This window comes from Lepidothrix coronata, unplaced genomic scaffold (genome assembly GCF_001604755.1).
Source record: "Lepidothrix coronata isolate B3197 unplaced genomic scaffold, Lepidothrix_coronata-1.0 Scaffold17, whole genome shotgun sequence".
NCBI classification, from domain to species: domain Eukaryota; kingdom Metazoa; phylum Chordata; class Aves; order Passeriformes; family Pipridae; genus Lepidothrix; species Lepidothrix coronata.
In genome coordinates this window covers 2,373,562-2,393,827 of record NW_016690197.1, presented here as the reverse complement: position 1 = coordinate 2,393,827, position 20,266 = coordinate 2,373,562, and the positions used below count along the sequence as shown (strand labels likewise).

The 20,266-nt window shown below is 38.0% G+C and overlaps 1 protein-coding gene across 2 annotated transcripts in view; it reads left to right on the top strand.

Moving 5' to 3' along the window:
• NRG3 (neuregulin 3) overlaps positions 1-20,266 on the top strand; it is a 384,996-nt gene that overhangs the window by 263,042 nt on the left and 101,688 nt on the right. For both annotated transcript variants that reach the window (XR_001873528.1, XM_017807194.1), the window contains exon 3: positions 2,228-2,301. Coding sequence is in view for 1 of the 2 variants with exons in the window: in XM_017807194.1 (XP_017662683.1) it covers positions 2,228-2,301 (74 nt within the window). In the remaining variant the exon portion in view is untranslated. The remainder of the gene's footprint in view (positions 1-2,227; positions 2,302-20,266) is intronic.

The window sequence follows — 20,266 nt, the reverse complement described above, 5'->3', positions numbered from 1 at the left end:
TGATATAAAGACTGATGTTTTGTTTTGGCCCCTGACATGGTAGGATTTGGATTGAGACACCCAAATCTACCTTAGCAGTTAATAGGAGTAAAATTTCTCTCCTTGAATTTTGTCATGAGCAATTAATTAGCTGTACTAAAATTAATTACAGAATTGCAGAATCATGTAGGTTGGAAAAGACCTCCAAGGTCATTGAGTCCAACTTTTGACCAGTCTCCACTCTGTCAACTAGACTATGACACTAAGTGCCATGTCCAGTTGTTTCTTGAACACCTCCTCCAGGGATGGTGACTCCACCACCTCCCTGGGCAGCCTGTTTTAATTACCTGAACCATCTGACAGATGGAATAAATGGTGCAAACTGTTTCTCTTCAGTTATGTGAAAAATAGAGTGACAAAGAAAGGAAGGCAGGCGAGCTTCAGGCTCAGATGTGCCCAGCTGGCAATCAGAGAGGAAGGGAAGGGGTTGTTCCCACTGGTTTGAGGGTACTGATGGCATTGCTCTGCCTGCTCCTGACCAATGGGTGTTCACACACACTGATGAGCATTCAGTACAGCTCCTGCAGGAGATGCTACTCTGTGACTCTTTATCCTCACATGCTTTTATGACTTGCAGACCAACAGTTTAGGATAGAGAGTTTTAAGTCTGTAATAGGATGTTTATGACCAAGGCAGGTGTAAATGTGTCAAAAAGTTAATAGAGGATGCTAATACAAAGGCAAGAATATCCCCACTTGTGTAGGTTGTTCTTAAGCTTTGGAATAAGACTGTGGTGAAGTTTCTGTTTGATGCGAGACAACTTCTCGTGTTTCAAAATCAGAGGCGAAAGATGCATGCAGCAGTGTCTGAGTATATGTTGACTTCTTCAGTTTTTCTGACTAGTGGACAATTTTGATTAATAGATCATTTTTTGCTTGACTGATAAATTATGACCACTGTCATATAATCCTAATGAAAAAAACCTTAACAGTTTTTTTAAGGCAGTTATTTTATAGATAGATGAGTGCTGGTAAGAAGATGATCTGCAAAGTAGCACCCAGGATCTATCAGGGAGAAAGGCCAAAAGGAAGGTTTTGAAATATGTAGGGGTTTTAAATCTTTTTCTTACTGTAGTTTTTTACTGCATTTTTGTGTCTTATGGGAGCATAATTTACATATTTGCTCACAAATGTTCTTACTAATCCCTGAATCAATGCTGGTGAGATGCATTTCTCATTGAAGCATTAATTTATTAGACCAAAAGCATTTTAAAAGGCAACTTTTAGAGGAAGCCTTAGTAAGAACATTGTGAAGAAGCAGATAACTTCTTGTCCTGACATTATCACATCATTCAAATTGCAGTTGTCAACCCTAATGAAAGGTGGTGATGCTGATTTGAGCATATTGCTTATGAGATGTACAAGAGCTTTGGGAGATAAGAAATCCCTGTTGCTATCATTTATAATTAAAGTGTCCATCACTTTTCTCTGAAAAACTGCTTGACAAATAAATAATTAAAGGTCTGATTCTGATATGCTTAGTTGAAATGAGACTTCTGAGAACAGTCCAAATGCAGTAAATGCAATCTCGTCAAAGTAAGGTTTCAAGATAAATAATAGCGTTACAATCTCAGTCAAAGGCAGTTCTTATTTGTTGAGCCAGGAGGGTATTCTGTGTGCTTTAAAATCTAATCTCACAGGCATCTGAAGCTTCCTGCTTACAAACAGTGCCTGATGTTGTTTATCATGTTATCTTTTAAGCACAGTAGAAAACGATATTTAAATTATTGGGTACTAACTGTTCCCTGCTTTTTCAGACAGCCAAAGATAAGTTGTTTATCTGATGGTTTGTACAGTATGAAGCTTTATAAAGCCTTATGTTAACTAATGAGTTTATTTTATTGCAAATATGTCTATTTCATGGAGCATTTTTCTTTGATTGTTTCACCGAATTGATATTTAAAAGAACAGTTATGCAAAAAACGATGTTTCTTGTCATAGTTTCTAAAATAAAAGCTTGGAGGGAATTTTTTTTTCAAATACAAATGATTTCACCTGCTTCCATTGTGTTCCAGTAATAAGCTTACTCCCAGAATAGTTGAAATAACTTGCATACTGTAGTATATGCATACTTCACATATGCAAGTATCTCACAGTGTTGGCAGGGAGAATTTTAGTTGATTTGGTACCTTAAAATTAACCTTTTACTACCGCATGCGTATGTTTGTCATTTATCCCCTTTTTCTCAGGTGCAAAGAGGGCTACCAGGGAGTCCGCTGTGACCAATTTTTGCCGAAAACCGACTCAATCTTGTCAGATCCAAGTACGTCAAATGTTTCTCTTATATTTTTAATCCACGCTAGAGGCTATTCTTGCCATGTGAGATGACCCTTTGCCTGTTGTCAGAAAGTCCATACTATGGACCATTGCAGCTGTTGGTGTTGCTCTTGGTGATAGGACAAAACCACACCATTCAGCCTCTGTTCCTATAAAATATACGCTGCTCCAGCAGGGCAGCCCGTCAGGGGACTCGATTCCTTACGCTTTGGAATAATACTGTCCCTGCTTATAGCAAAAACATTCATGTTTCTCTACTTTTGACTCAAGAATAAATAAAATGACATAATATAAAAAAGAAAACAAATATAGACTGCAAAGTGGTTCCTTCAAAAGAAAATAAATTCATATTGTCTGGCGCTGCAGAGATTATAATCTCCATGGAAATACTTTATATCAGTGTGCACAATACTCAATTATGTTTCACTTTGACAAGTAAATTTGCTGTGAGTTTGCAGAGTAAAGGTGTACTTTCAGGTAATAATGTGGAGACCAAGTATATTTCTATTATACTGATCAATATATGTCAGAGTAAAAACTGCATGTCTCTGACTCCACTGTTGCCCTTTCTAAATAGTGTTGACTAATAAAACTATGTCAAAAATATTATTCAAGATGATTCTTTTGGAAGTGAATCCATTTACTAAGTAAGTGTTTATCTTAAATTTTTTAAATGAAGTGACATACAACAAAGGGTCATATCCAATCTCTCGGTTTTGTTCTTATATCTGGAAACCGTAATGTATTAAGTCGTCTGGTTTTGAGTGCTCTTTAGAATTTGATTTGTTTTGTTTGTGTTTTTTGGAGAATAATGCTTGTTTTTCTAGTCTTTTTTGTGCTTTCTGTTTATTTCCTTGTGCTTTTCCATGTGAAAACCTGTTGCCAAAGGCACCTGTTGTTTTGTAGTTCTCTATGTTGTATAGCTCCCATTGTAGTTTACTTTGTGTTTGGTTTAGCTTTTCCTTTTGCTTGACCTTTAATGATAAAGAGCAGAGCTTAAAGTGAATAGGCAGATTTTACCTCTGCCAGGTTTTATGTGCACATGTCAATATGTGTCAAAGAAAAAGTAGTTTGTATACATGTATATGTCAAGGAAAAAGGTAGTTTGTATCCTAAAAGTGGGGGCAAGGGCAATCAATTAACAATAGGACGGGGTGGTACCTGTCTGACATGGTTTTCACGAGGAGCTCTACCTTTAGTCTCTCAAAGTAGAGGTGAAATCCATATACATACTATACAAAGCCCAGAAAAGGCTCCCAGATTAAGCTGCATCTAACAAGACCAAAAGCCCCGTAGTGTTTATCTACTGCAGACAGTGTTGTTGTTTCTTTGCAGCATTGTGTTGGTTGCACAGACTTGCTTCTCTTTACTTAGGAAATGGTTGCTTTCACTGGTGGGGTTCTGACTGCAGTGTTTCCATAGCGTTTTTCAGCCACCTGATCCTGCTAAGCTTTAGTTCTGCTGAAACATCCTTTTTGCACTTTCTGACAACAAAAGCTTTTTTTTTTTTTTTTTTCATTTTATTGAGGTTTTCTTTCAAAATTGTGTAAGAACAGGAGACTTTGCCTTGATGTTGCAGTAGATCCACTGGCCACACCCATGGCCCAAAAGAAGCCCCTCTTTCAATATAAATGAAGAAGGTTAACATGAGTTAGGTACTTTTCCAGTCAGTTTTGAAATTTAACTTATATTTAAAAGAGGAAGAGCTTCTGTTCAGGTGCATTTCTGTGTGTTGGCATAATGTGATATATCTCTGTGTATGTGTGTGCATATGCGCGTGTTCTAAGCATGCTGAGCCTGAAAGGGAGGTAATTGACCTTTCTGCTGCAATTGGACAGTGATAACATTTTGTTCAAGAGTTAAATGTGTTTATCTTCCTTCTGGAGAGGAAAAAAAATTAATACCATGCTGATGATTAGCACTCAGTGGCAGAGGTGTTTGCTATTTGCATAACCTGAGGAGTGTAAAAAGTATTTGACACAGTAGCCAAGCACAGTATGATCATCTCCAAAGGCTCTGGGGTTGCTTTGCAAAAACTTAGTTCTGTGGTTGAACATGTATTTGGATTAGGAAGAGAACTGCTGAAGGGTGAATTCAGAGATGGCTTCAGAGAGAAGCAATTTTTTAAATGCAAGGCTTAATTTCTAAAAGCTGAGCACTGAGATGGGGGCTCTTGTGTCTGGATTGCACGTAGCCACTGACACCACTGACTGGTGTCAGTCAAGCTTTATGAACAAGTCCAGCCCATCTGAGTTTTATGGGATTGCTTAGGGTGTTCCTGGTGGTTAATGTGCTGCTAATGATGCATCTGCTAACACTTAGCTTATTTGAAGTTTACATGCATGAAATAATGAAGCAATGTTTCTATCTTACCTTGCCTGTGATAGCACAGGTTGCGTTTTCACAACATACCCTTGTCATTAAATGGGAAGTGAATCTGGACCACAGTCACTTGGAAAATAGTAACAATATTGTTATAAAATAGTTAAATATTTACATGTGCCACTGTTTTGATTTTTCATTGGTTTTTGTTTTATTTTTTTAATTAACCTGCTAAAACAAACCAAGGTTTTTCAGCATAGCTATTATCTGCATATTATTTGCATAGCAACATCAGTGTTTTTAACACCAGCTTCTTACCTAATTTTCGATGTATATTAGGTAGGTCTTGACTTTACATCACAGATATGAATACAAATTATGTAATACTTTATATGGATTAATATATGCTAGATCATGTACATTTAGTTTAATTAAATGAACTGGTTAAGGTGTTTAGGATTCTATTTTCAGGAAACCTCTTGAAACTACCTGATGGTGTTTCAGAGTTCCTGAATTGGCATCCATGGCTTCTTACAGTCAGATCTGCCACCTACTAGGTTCCCTGAGCTCAGAGTTAGGATTGAAGTCCTAAGAAAAACAAATGTACAGCACACATAAAACAACATCAAAACACTCCAAGCACAGACCCTTCAACTGGACTTTTAAGCATCACTTCCGTTAATATCTCCACTCTTAGCAAGGTTTTCTGGCTATAAGAGAAAGACGTTAAGAACAAAAAAATCCAAACATAAGTAGTTTGAGAAGTTTGTTAATCTTGGAATATGGGAGAAGCCTGCCTAAACCATGGGAGCCACAAACACATGGGAATCTAATGAAATTAATGAGGGAAAAAATGCTGCATGGCAATGCAACCCATGCTCACAGTCACTATCAAGAGGAGGGAATCTGTCGGCTGTGAACTCTCTCTGTCATCTTCTCTGTCATCTATGGATGATATAATATATCATGATATAATAATGGGACAAAAAGAACAGAAAAAGCAGTCACATGCTGGAAGGAAAGGACGGGAATATATTTGGAATGTTGCTTCAGCTTTCTTCATTTGTGCTAACTTCTCTATAAATACTGTTAATGGCAGTGGTAGAACACTTACATTTTCAAGATTATAAGTACAGCTTTAGCATAATTTTAGGTAAAAGTAGTTTTACAGGCATGTGTATCTGTAGGGTTGGGAGCTTATATACAACATAAATTGTACAAATGTGCTCATGTACTATCCTTTGTAGTGTTCTGGATTAGACCTACCTGGCCCAACGAGTCTTGAAAGGTAAGTTGTATGTAGGCTGCAGATACTTCTTTCAATTGGTTTTTGTGCTGAGGCAAAGTGTAACCTTTTAAGCTTTGACTGTTTTGTGCTAATATTCCAAAGTGGTTAACAGGGCATTGAAAATGGGTTTGTCACGTTACCTCATTTTACCAAAGAGCTGAACTCTGCCTTCAAGTGCTTTGTCCTAACGCAGCAGTGACAGATACTTTCCTATGCAAAATGTGTATTTCAGCTTTATAATATCCAGTATTGATTTTATATTTGCCATATCAACATTCAAGTTGTCCCATTTGACTCAGAAGCGTAAGTAAAGAGGGATGCCCTATCAAATACTGGGAATATATTATTATTCTTCAGTCTTGTCTTAAAATAAATGCATTATTTTCTGGAAGAAGGAAAGTAGGATGGAAACCTTATAGGTCACTAGGCCATGCTCCTGCTGTTGCAGTCAACCCCATCACGTAATTCCTTCCATAAGCTGATCATACTTCATTTGTAAGCCACTTGTAATCAAGGTGAACTAGCCACTCGAAACAGGGTTTGTTTATCGTCCCTGCTCTGAGGATTTCAAGACTTTTTAGCTTCCACACAAATCTTATGCCCAAATTTATCAGTTATGTTCTTTGTTAAAATGCTTTGTTTCTACATTGATTTTTTTTTTTCCTCTCAGTTTGCACAATGTTGTGCTCTGGGTCTGTTAAAATGGCTTTTTCAAATGTCAGAAGTCTTGTTCCTATGGAGTTATGTATAGCCTGTGGTCTTATAATCCTTTAACCTGTGACAGCACAGCACACATCATGTTTCTCTTTGAAACTCATCAAAGAGAAACCTGCAAGTGTCATGTCTGGAATCTGTGGTTACTCATTCCTAGATTACCTTTTCCTGTAGCAAAGGATCAAAGCCCCTCTCCTGGAAGATTGGGACTGTAAATAAGTAAAAACACTCCAGATAGTTTGCAAAAAAAAAAAAGAAAATTCAAAAAAGATATTTGAAGCCCTAAGACTCCTATTCACTTCCTCAAAAAAAGCTCCCCCTCAAAAAAACTAAAAAAAAAAAAAATCTTAGCCAATTTGCCTTTTTTTATTATTTTTATTTTATTTTTTATTCCCCCCATCCAGTTTTATATAGGTAAGATCATCGGATAGTTTAAGTTGAAAGATAAGTGTAGAGTTCTCAGGACAACTCGGATGGTTCAGCTTCCTGCTTTAAGCAGAGCTGGATTTGGAGTCTGTGCTAACTGCACTGGACACTGCAAAGGGACTCTTACTAAATAGAGGATAAAGAGCATCACAATCGTGAAATACCTGTGGAATTTGTTTTCAAATAATTGGAATACATAAAATGAAACTCCTGTGTCCCTCACTGAATTACTGATTTTTCTACGTCCTGAATAATTTTCTTGTCAGCTTTACTTAACCCTTCTGAATTTGTCAACATTCCTCTTGAATTCAGTTTTTTCCTCCTTTTTTGATTTCTAGAAGGCATTGGAAAGAATAGAATTTTGCTACTGTAAAGAGTTTGAAGGTGGCATGTAGATAGGGGCAGTTAGGAAGAGATACCCAAAGGTGAATATCTGAGTTTTGTGGGTGACAAGTCCTTCTAAAACACAGACTTAACATGGGACTTATTTAATCCCAGAGAGAACTTTTGAAATCTAAATCTGAATTTTGTGACTTAACTTTTTCTTAAAAAGGAAAGGTTTGTAAACCCTTCTGCATTAATTATTTCTTCTGTTCAAGACTTTTATTCAGAAAAAGCATATGGAGGGAGTGGTTGCAGACCAGACTTCTTTTGTAGTGACTGTCATTTTATGCTGTCTTATGAGAGTAATGGCAGAGTGCCACATCACCTGTGTGTTTACAGAGTAAAAATTATTAATATTGCTCTAGGAAATTAAACTTTTATAAAAGTGAAATAATCAAAAGGTGTGATTTATTGCCTTGTAAAATTAGATTTTAATAGCTAAAGATGTGTTGACCACAGTCAAGGGAATTCTCTGAAAAATGATAAATCAGTGTAAGATCTGTTAGGCTTCATCAAGTGGATATGACAATTCTCTTAACTACAGTCTCTTTGTAAGGATGTATAATCAGAGTTCCTCCGGTTCACATCCATCACAAATCAATCTAGATTAGTCCTGATGCATTAAAGATTGGAAGGAAGGGATTGCTTTAATAAAAATAGTAATAAAGGAGAAAAGCAACACAGTCATTCCAGAAGTTTTAGTGAGTTTAACTATAGGTGAGAAAAGATGCATCAAATGAAAGACAGGCTTGGGAATGTGAAAACTCAGCAAGGTAAGATAAGAAAGAAAATATATCCCTGGAGCTATGAGGGACATATTTTCCCTCCATTTTGATCAAGTGTGTGGAGACCTCAGGATACCATCTGTCAGTGATGACGTGTTTTCAAAGTTGAGTTGAGTTGAAGCTGTAAAATTTTACTTTGTGTGAATAGTATGAAACTTCTGGATTTGTTTTGTTGTTGGGCTTTTTTGCTTTTTGGTTGTTTTTTTTTTTCTTTCTTTAAAATAGGAACTTAAGCTTTATTCCTCAGAACTGGAATGAAATGCTGAAAATCAGAAGTGCAGTGTTAACCAAGAGTTAGTAAAAGTGTTTGCCAGTGATAACTGGAAGTGGGAATGTGTTCATTGTCAGAACATATTGAAACATTAAAGCCCAAGAGAGGTTAATTGAAATCACAAATTTCTCACTAATGCAGTGGGCAAAGAAAATCACTATCAGTTTTGATAATATGGTTTCTTATAATCCTAAAAGCAAAATTTAAATTCATAGGAAACAACTAGTCGTATTGGTTCCTATAGACAAGCTAACAGTGAGTTGTGCAGAATGTGCAGTATAAATGTTATTCAGTGATTTTCTTTTTCTAACTTATTTTTTTCTCTGTCAGTACTGCAAAATAGATTTCAAAAATCATAAGATTGATGGTAATACTCATGTTTCCAATGGGGAGGTGACTATTTTAAATTAATTCCAGAATTCTAACTTTGTGGTGCTCTTTTCAAGTCAAAATGGCAACAAAAAGGCACCCAGTAGTCTGAGAGCTGTTTCCAAGTAACATTAAGTTGAATTGCTTTCATGACTTTTGTATGCAATAACAGAGGTGGTTTTTTCCCTACTTTCATTGAATTATCGGTCCTGTTAGTTGTCCTGTTTTCACAACTGCTCCCCACACCTCCTGGCATTCCTTCTGGAAAAATCAGTTGGGGGGTTACAATTTATTTCTATCTAATATTTCAACTTTAAATAAAATGTCAGCCTTTACTAAATTTATATATATATATATATATTTATTTAAGATAGCTAAAATAATATTGAAGTAAAAAGTCATACAGGTTTATTTGGAAAAACAGAAAAAATGAGTCTGAATTCGACCAAAATCCTTTTATTAATTTTAAAGGAACAGCAATTTCTTATTCTTCTCTGTTAATCTCTTCTTCCTCTGAAAGACAAGAATGTATTGGCATCTGGTTAGTCAACAATGTTTTATTTTCAAAACTTTTCATTTGAAGTATTCAGTTATGTCTGGTTTTGCCATGGGTTTTAGGCAATAGGTGGTCTTCTAGAATTCAGCTTATCAAGACTGCATCTCTGTTGAAAATTTTGAAAGCTAGAATCAGGTAGATGCAGTATCTTTGACAGGAGAGGGAAAAAAAACATCCTTACTAACCTCAAAACCCCTTATTTCCTTCTTCTTCAAACATTGCCTGTATGTGGAAGGATAATAATGAAATTGAAAATTCCTTTTATTTGGTCTCAGTATAAATCCCAAGGAGGAAAGAAAATGGAGATATCTAGCAATACAAATCCCAGTCAACAAGAAGTTTTCATCAGCACATTTTTTGTAAGCCATAGTTGCTAAAAATCAAGCAGGAAATTAAAAGTCACCTTATGCACATGAGGTTGAAGGTTGCCTCTCCAAACTACCATTCATCTGTGAAATTTGGGACTTGCGTCTAGTTAAAGAATTTCTAAGGCTTTTGTGTAGTGATTTTTGCACGTGTATTTTGAGGAAGTTTACCATATGATGGTAGAAATACTCAGCTAGGGCTTGTTACACAACAGCTACAGCAGATGGCTGTGGATAGAGGTTACAGTCTTACGTAAGTCTTACTCTCCCGCTGGCTCTGCCACAGCTTTGGGGACACCTCGGAGCCCGAGTGAGAGGCGGTGCAGTGCTTCCAATAAACAAGCACCTTCTGAAGTGATGAGCCTCTGAAACATCAACTTCTCCTTTCCCTTCCTCTTACGAACACATTATGATTTCCTAAACCTGCTGTTGGCCATTCCGTGTCTGGAAGACTGCAAGTATAAATATAGCTTGAAGTATATGTTCTTTGACACTCTGGAAGCATCTAACTTAGCCCGATGCCCTAAGTAACTAACTTTTCTGACTCATGTCTCTTCATACTGACGATATGTTACTGTTGGTGTCAATCTCCCACTGTCTTTTGGAAGGACTTCTCTGATTTTTGCCTGGATGGACAAGGTGCAGTCAATCATTTGACTTGTCAGATCACATTTGCAGACCTTCTAAGAGGAAAATTCAGCAGTGCAACAACCATAGTTCTTCGTGCTCAGGCAGAAAAGTATGAGCAAAGATGGCTCATCATGCAATGACATGTAGGAAAATGGCACAAAATCTGACAGTTATTTAGCTGAAAAGCACTCATTTGGTCAAGTTCTTGTCTTTGTAAATTAGCTACTCATTTGTCCAAAGAACATTTCACTTTAGCAATACTATTTCACTTTATATCACACTTTTGATGTTAAATGCTTTGTAATTGGTTGAGATGGTATGATATAGGTTTCATAAAGATGTCATAACCTTTTGCAGGAGCTAGTAAGAACACATGGAGAAAAGAGATGGATTTCTCATATTGGTAGCTAATCTTATACCCTTGAATGTATCTGTCTGTGTTAAATCTAAATCTGAACTGGACGTTTTGCCATCTCCTATGAGTGGTTCTGCATTAAAATGATTGTAGTAAAAAATGCAGTAGTACATAGGCAGATACTACTCCAGTACATGGGGTGTGATGTGTCCTGTCCATAGTATGGTTATATGACTGAAAGTAATAAACAGCAGGCAGACAAATTCTGCACTGCTTCTTAGAGGCACAAAGCTCAGTCCAACGCACACTGTCTTTAGAGTAAAAAAACATTTAGGGGCTCATACATGAGAGCTGAAGTTTCCTCCAGGAGGATTTCTGCTGAGTGTGCTGATCATTTTCCCAAAACTAATTCTTTGGAAGAGCTTCTGTGCTCCTAGTTGATCTTCACTCTTTGCATTAAGTCCATGCTCTGCCACAAGGATGCTTATTAAGGCAGTTATTGTTGTTAGACTTTTCAGTTCACATGGAGCTTTCAGCAGTGTTAATTCAGCTGAATTGAACAATCTCTGCTTTTTAAGGAAAACCTGTAATAAGTGTATTGTTCAGATTAATGTAGTGAGTGCTCTGTGTTGTTGTGAAGACCAGATGCTTTGGGGGTAATGTGTGTATATCCATACCTTCCTAGGAGAGTGGCAGTCTTACTGAAAACATTAAGGGTCAGCATTACTATGAGTTAGATTACCGCATCAAAGTACTTATTTTTTTCTAGGAATAAAAATAGTACTGAGACTCCTGACGGTATTTCCAGGCTCAGTTCTTAGGCCTAACATAGCACTTACATTTGACAGCAGGGAATAGCCATCTCTGGTTAAAACTTTACTGTGCAAACCCAGCAATTTATGAAATTATTATTCCCTGGATCAGAAAGATCAAATGGTAAAATCTTGGTCTCAGTGGGACTGGTGTATGTTTTGTTAGTGAGTCATTCAAAGTTACATTGTCCTCTTGTGACCTTCATGCCATGTATGACTACTGTTTTGCTAGAGATTTTTGTTGACCATTGAGGAGTTGAAATTGCCAACCATGAGCGTATATATTCACTTTCTTCAGTGATAAATTTGATCATGGAAAGAGTTTCTTAAAGACAGAACAGATCGGTGTTGTCCAAGGAGCAAACCAAAGAACAGGCAGTTCTTGATGAGGCTGTTTATAATGGGAGAACTAGATTCACTTCCAATTCTGTCAGAGAGCACCCTGTTCCCAGGGCTCCTGGCTCTTTGCTCTCACTGCAGGTACCAGTTTTGTGTAGAGACAATGTGTCCAATTGTTTGCTGCTGTCAACAGTTGCAGGTTAATAAGAGGCCTGGCAAACAGAAAGTTTCTCTTGTGACTTCAGTACACAACCTGAGTAACAGGTTTGACAATCAAACTTTGAATGGTCCTATGAGGAAAACAGAACTGAAACACAAAGTGAGTGAATGTAATAGCAACCTCTGCTTGTCTTTGCCCATTTCCTTTTTACAAGTAGTTCTGCTCTTTGATCTTGTTTCTGTCTTCCCCAACCATTTTAACATCTCAGCTGAGTTACCGTCAAGAGGAAGAGATTTGAGGGTACTACATATTCTGCTAAGATACCAGTTCTTATTTTTTTTCCACTTCAGCATCTGAATTGTATTTCTGTTAGTTAGTCTTCACTCTCTGCTAATGTCTGCTACCACTCATTATTTGCCACGTGCTTTTGCTGTGATTTCTTCCCACGTTGTCGCTGCAAGTGGCCTTTACTCCCTCTCCAAAACCAAGGTGTGAATCTTCTCTTTCCCATCTTCCATACGATTGCCTCAATCACAAATTGCTTTTCACAGGCTATCTGGTCTGTCTCATTTGGGCTTCCCTTTCTTCCTTATATATAATTTTTACTTTTGTCCCATAATGGAATAAAAATTATAATTTGCAGTTTAATTAGTATCCAAAATGTTCTTTAAATGCTTACAGTGAACAGATGTCCACATTCCATTTTATTTCTAGAGGAGTTGGCTCCAATTATCTCTGAAGATACAGAAAGAGGTTAATACCTGATGCTTATCAGGAGAAAATATCCTCTGTGTGGGCCGTTTGTGAAAGGCAGCATCTAAATTTAACCTGGATTCTTGTTTTGTTTTAATAAAACTGATTTTTTTCTTGAAAATGGTTGCATTTTCAATACAGAAGCTTTTTATGTGTCTTGACAGTGCTTTCATTGGGAAAACTTTTTTGGGTTCAAAAGAAAACCATTCTGATCTGATACAGGAAAAGAGGCCCAAAATTAGCAGAGAACAGAATATTTGTCCATAACAGGTGAAGCACAGGTTCAAGTCCTTGTTCTGCTTGACCTGATTTTCCTCTCTTGCACATGAATGCCTAGGTCACAGCAGAGAAAAGAGAATGGGTCAGAGTCTTCTTGAGTTTGTGGCTGTAGGGTTTTTTTTAAAAGAGAAAGACTAAGCTGTTTTTGCTACTTTCCAGATAGGTCTATTATCTAGTGGACTTGAAATCTCTAGTATAGTAAAAAGTGTATTTTTACAGTATTTCTCTACCCTAGAGAAAGCATAAGACAGAATTTTGCCTTGATGCTCCATTTGTATTATAGAAGGTGCTAGAGTTTACAAGATGCAAGATATTAACTTAGGTCTTGATCCTGGAAAAAACATACTGATGCATATTTTTTCTCAAGATAAAATTCTCATGTAAAAGATATTAAGCAGTTTTGAAGCATCTAACTGAATTATTTGCATTAGTTTGTGGTTTACATCACACATTTGGCATTTTCTTGATGAGATGACCTACCACATTTTAACTCTGGAATTCATGAGTCCTTCTGAAAAGACTTTTTCTGGCAGCTGAGCCGCTCCAACGTAGGAGCATGGCTTCTGCTGGTGAAGGAGCTGCCCCAAATGGCTCCATCTGAATCTGGCAGACAATTCAGTACACTGAATTCGTAGTGGGAATAGTGTCATTTTGAAGGAGCTTGTTGGTCTGTGCAGATTACAGTTCTAATTATAAATATGTGTGTGTATATATATGTATCTTAATATATATAAAACTAAATGGTATTTTTTTTCTGTAAAGACTTTAAATATTCCAGTCTGATCTACCTGTCTTTTAAAGTTTCAATCTCAAGTTAATAGCATATTAATTTAATGTTTTTATCAGTCTCCAAGTTTTAAGCAACCCACGTGGTTAGGTTTTCTTTAGCATTCAATAAATATTCAAAGACTTAAATGCTTCAAAAACCTTAAATACTATATGTATACTTTTGGAGAAAATATGACTTGTTCCAGAAGAACCTTGGTTAAGCCATATGTGTAGATTTCTGAACAACTCCAAGTACAAATGCTATTTACCAATGTAGTCCTGCTATTCTCAGTAAATTAATACTAATTCTATAGGCATTGGAAACACCATGTCTAAAGAAATTCAGATAAACTGATTCAATCTTCTGTGTTAGTGGTGAAGGTCCTAATCCACTTAAAAATGGGAATATTTGGCTAATTATGTATTTCAAATAAAACCAATCAATATAAGTTCATAATTTATTTTGGAAGGCAGAACAGACTATTTGAATATTCTAGAATATTGCAGATCAAAGATCATGTCCAGTTCTGCAATATTGTTATAAATTTTGCTGCAATATTTAAAAACAGGTGGCAGGGGAAATTAGTTTTTAGTTTAGGTTATGTCTCCATAACAAGTTTCTGCAAGTTACAATGTGGGTTTACAGTGCAGGCAGCTGCTCTGTGGGATAAAATCCAGCCAGTGCCCTGCAGTTGCATTGAGAGGAGGCTCCCACCAGGACTTTACAACATGGCTGCACCCAGTAACTTGCTTTGGAAAATAACAAAGTCCTTATAGTTTGGTGATGGGTGGAATTAACTGAAGCTACTCTGAGTCAGGTGCCACATGGAGCAAGGACAGCTGGCTGAATCATCCAGGAGATGACTCTTCACCCCCATGGCTCTTCACGAGGTAGTAGTAGGGTTTTTGACAAAGATTTTACTTTCTGTGTGCCTGCAGCTGTTGCAGTCTGTACTTAATTGACCTGCTTTGGCAAATTAGTGCTGTCTTGTTTGTCCAAAGTAGGATAGATTTAAGCTTATGAAGTAGGAGCATCCCAAGAGACTAGAAGTTACTGTAAAAGGAAAAATAGAAATCTCTGCACAAAAGGAGAGGCTGAGGTTTATTTTAACCGGTATGTTTTTGTGTATCAAACATGTGACAAACAGGGATTCTTGTTGTCAGAGAACCATCAAAAAAGACTAATATAAGATAAAGCCTATCCTTACATGTCTCTAACTGGTTGTAGTAGTGCAAAGCTGACTTTTCTGTGGCCGAGCACATGTGCTGAAACTTCGTGCTACAAACTGTGTCAATTCTTCTGAAGTGTTCTGTTAGATCCTGGCTGCTCAGTTTATTCACACAAAACAGTGAAATCACAATTTATTAAATAGAAAACAGGAATAATGTGTCAGGCAGCAAATTGATAAATGGAAAAAGGCAAATATTTTCTGGGAGACCATAATTTTTCAATATGGTACATTTTTGCACTGAGGGAAAATAAGGGAAATTGATGGATCACACCTACTACGAATTTCATCAGTTTTGAGTTTCTTATAGCTGTTGACTTCGCAGTCATCAGTAATTCTAATTTGAATTTGTGTTTAGTTGAGCATAGCATGGCTTTCATACAGTAATGGAGTTATAACGTGCATTTGTTTTTAGAATTTATTTCTTAAATACAAAAGAAAATACCACATGAAAAAAGCAAAACCATTATCTGACAATAATGTCACTGTATCCTGCACACAGGAGAGTTTTCAGAACTTGGAATCTATGTGTAAGTCAATATTTGCTATTTGGTTTTGTAGAAAACTCTTCCTGTTTTTCACTTGTGGTATGGCACATTCAGAGCATTGTACAGCTGCCACTTCTGTGATTGACCAGCCACTAAGGGGCTGCTTGTGGCTTGGGTGGGTGCACACTCTTCCCCGGTGTCAAAAACTGGCTGGATGGCCTGGCCCAGAGAGGCATAAAAGAAAAAAAAAGTAAAAAGGACAGAAGTTTTCAAATTTTCCAGCAGTCCTGGCTGACCATGGAGGTCTCAATTGACTGCAAGTTAAAAAATATGGTGCCCATCTACAAAAAGGATTGGAAGGAGGATCCGGGAAACTAGAGAGCTGTCAACCAAGTTCAGTGTCGGGGAAGGTTGTAGAGCCAATGTGTGGCATGTGCAGGACAACGAGGGGATCAGGCCCAGCCAGCCTGGGTTTAGGAAAGGCAGGTCCCGTTTGACCAACCTGATCTCTTTCTTTGTCAAGATGACCTGCTCAGTGGATGAGGAAAAGGCTGTGGATGTTGTCTAACCAGACTTTACTGAAGCCTTTGACATTGTTTTCCACAGCGTTTTCCTGGACAAACTGGCTGCTCGTGGCTTGAATTGGGTGCACAGTTCACTGGGAAAAAACCTGGCTGGATGGCTGGGCCCAGAGAGTGGTGGTTAATGGAGTTACATTCAGCTGGTGGATGGTCACCAGTGGTGTTCCCCAGGGTTCAGTACTGGGGCCTGTCCTGTTTAATATCTTTATCAAGGATCTGGATGAGAGGATCGAGTGCATTCTTGGACAGCAAGTTGGGCAGGAGTGTTGATCTACTGGAGAGTAGGAGGGATTGACAGAGGGATCTGGACAGGCTGGATCAATGGGCCAAGGCCACTTTTATGAGATTCAACAAGGTGAAGTGCCACATCCTGCACTTGGATCACAACCCCATGTAGTGCTACAGGCTGGGGGAAGAGTGGCTGGAAAGCTGCTCGGGGGAAAATGACCTGGGAGTGCTGTTTGACAACTGGCTGAACATAAGCCCAGCTGTGCCCAGGGGGTCAAGGAGGTCAGTAGCATCCTGACCTGTATCAGCAATAGTGTGGCCAGCAGGACCAGGGCAGGGATCATCCCCCTGTGCTCAGCACTAGTGGGATCACACCTCGCATACTCTGTTCAGTTTTGGACCCCTCGCTACAAGAAGGACATGGAGCTGCTGGAGTGTGTCCAGAGAAGGGCAACAAAGCTGGTGAAGGTTCTGGGGCACAAGTCTTATGAGGAGTGGCTGAGGCAAAAGGGATTGTTTAGCCTGGAGAATGGGACCTCAGGGGGGTTTCTACAGCTCCCTGAAAGGAGGTTGTAGACAGGTAGGGATTGGTCTCTTCTCCCAGGTAACAAGTGACAGGATGAGAGAGAATGCCCTCAAGTTGCGATAGGGGAGGTTTAGGTTGGATATTAGGAATAATTTCTGCACCAGAAGGGTTGTCAAGCATTGGAGCAGGGTTTCCAGGGAAGTGATGGAGTCACCATCCCTGAAGGCATTTAAAAAACATGTAGATTGGCACTTGGGGACATAGTTTAGTGGCAGACTTGGCAGTACTGGGTTAACTCTGTGATCTTAAAGGTCTTTTCCAACCTAAGTGATTTTATGATTCTGTAATTCTAAGGGGAATGTTACTACATGGGTTTGTAAGTAGAAAGATAACAAGTTTGGCCCTGTTGGGGTAGTGATAAGGACACTTTCTTAAGGTGTCAACAGCTATAATGGTAGTTGCTAAATATACAGATGCATCTGCTTGGGGAGATCGTGACCTATTTCAGTTGGTTCTTGTTTTATGAGCTTTCTGTGCCTTTGACAATACATTCAGAATAACCTATTTCTCCCTCCAGGACTTCTCCTTTCCTCAACCCTGCATCAGTCAGACACCTCATACCAAAAGTTGTTGTGAAAGCAGCTAGGCTCTACCTGATTTTTCATACCACCCTGCAGATGTATGAATTAAGCTAACCTTAACTTCCCTCTGCAGTTAATGGGAGAGATGTACTTTCCTGCTCCATCACACATTAATTAGAATATGGAAAATTAAGCAAAAGCCAAATTTAGATGTTATAAGGCAATATGTAGAGGATATTAGCAATTCTGACTATTTAGGAAGCTTCAATAAGACAACCTGAGGGAGACTCAAAGTCATAGTTGCTCAGTGTCTGTCTGATTCTTAATAGAGGGAAATTATTCAGTATCTGCTAGGGCAGATCTGCACTGAGTGCAGGGACGTCAACCCTGCTGTGTTGGCAAAACATCATGACATGCTTAGCTGAACTCAGTGACTTGGAAGCATCACGAAACTGAGTGCCAGAATTCAGTATATAAAGGATGAAAATGTTTCCCCCCACCTCCTGTTAACAAAGTTACCGTAAAAGAAAACTGAAAAAGAAAAGAAAGATGACAACAGAATTATATATATATATATATATATATACATTTGCTATGGCTTTTGCTTTTTCTTCGTAATCAGTTTGTTGTTACAGTATAGTACTCTCCTTAACCCAGAGTATAGGAAGAAAAATATGAAAGTAGTTTGCACCTCTAATATCCTTCAGTGCCTACAGATATTGAAGCTGACAAGTAGTTTGGAGAGCAGGATGGCAGATGGCCTGAGTGAAAGAGTGAGCAGCAACAAAGGAAACAATATTGCCAAGAGCCATAGTAAAGTTTAAAAAGCAGTAAAAGTAGCTGTGTGCTAGGCGTTAACTAAAAGATTCTTGAGGAGGAGAGAGTTTGGAAAAATATGAGATCAGAGAGTGAATTAATATTACTGCCTAAGTGCATCCTATTTTATTCTTCATGAAAAATCCCTTACCAGCAGATTATATGTGGTAGGAGTAGATAAACATTTAAGCAGTACATGGTTGGCTCAAAAAAAGACAAAACCAAATCAGGGGGAATACAAGAAAAGTACGACATTTTAAGATGAGTTTCGTGGGGGTTTAATTGTGACAATGGAGAAGTAGGGGTAGGAGGCCAGGAGCAGCAGATGGAAAGTCATTCTCAAAGTGATGGATGTGAACAAACTTGGCATTCAGGTCTGCAGAGCCCCGTCTGCAATTGCTGACTTGGGCTCATGGTCAGGATCTGGCTCCGGGGTCACACAGATTGCTGAAGAGGGACTTTGGGATGTTCTGAAGGATTGCTGAGTGTCTGAAATTGCTGGCCATAAAAAGGTAGAAGTGAAAAAAAATTAGAATAGACACAGCTGCTTTGATCAATGCAGTAAGAATGTTAATCCCTAGATGCTGACCATAGGGTACCCTGCTCATCCCTGGTGCATGTTAAACTCAAAATGCCACTTTCTGCCAGAGTTGTTAATGAGAGCTGTGTTCAGACAAGGATGGCTTTTGGCACACATTTACAATCAAGAATTCAATTCAGAGCTCTCCTCTATACTATTATTTTTATTTCAGTGGCTTTGATTGATAAACACTGAAAAGGAACTGCATGAAGTCAGGTTTGGAGTGGAACAGCTATGGTTTTTTATTTTGGTCTCTTTTGTTCATGAAAAAGAGGTTATACACAGAGCTGTTTTCATTTGTACAGAGTGTGGTATTTACACTGCAAAAATTAGATGTCAGAATAAGTGGAGTGACTGAGAAGCAGCAGTGTGTACCCAGTACAACAGTGACTGTGTAGATGAAGTGTGGATGTTTTGTGTGCAGAGTGGGATGTGCTGAGATTCTGACACTGATACATACCTTTTTTTTTTGTTGCACAAGCTGATTGATATGGTTGCTATGTTTTTATTGATAACAATGCAGAAGAAGGACTATTTTTTCTGCTTTAATGCATGTTTGCTTAAAAAAACAAATTTCTATTGTATGCTTTCATCAAAGAGAAAAGTACTACATTATCCATGTCAGTACTGTGAAATGCATAATGTGTTTTTCTGAAGAAGAAGCTAGGCTGACTGAAGAATTTTATTTTGTTTTACATTTATCTGTAAACTTGGATCAGTTGTCCAGCAGTTTGATTGACTGATGCAGCTTCTGTTTGATACGCATCCAAATGTACTCATTTATTTTGCACTCCTGTTATTATCCATAAATCTCAAGCCTTAGGTAGTAGCAGCTGCAGCACTATTTGAATGAAAAACAATGCATCTGCTGTGTAAGAATGCAAATCTCATACGCAAAAGGAAAAAGTAAAGAAAATGTGCAGTATTGTTAGAGGAATTCTGGCAACCATGGATATTTAATAATATTTAGGCTCCTATATGTCTTAAGTAATTTTTGAAGTTGTACTTAGACTGTGTGAAAATTAACTCCTTAATGTTTCTGAAACACCTGGGAACAAATTAATGGTTGCTGTAAATTTTTGTTCACGATTTTAGAGCTTGGGAGTTTTTTCTTTCTCTTGAGTCCCAAATGGTATTTTTAGTGTGTGCCTTGGTTTGGTTATCTTGGTAGTGGATATAATATTTCAGAACAAGCACTGGGCCGGATAACTGGTAATGTGTTGAAGGTAACATGAAAACTGCTCAGTGAGATGGCAGTTATTTGTATCTGATTCCCTTTCCAGCCTTTGGTTGGTACAAGGAAGAGGAACTGTTACTGGAAGACATTATAGATGTATATAAAAGGT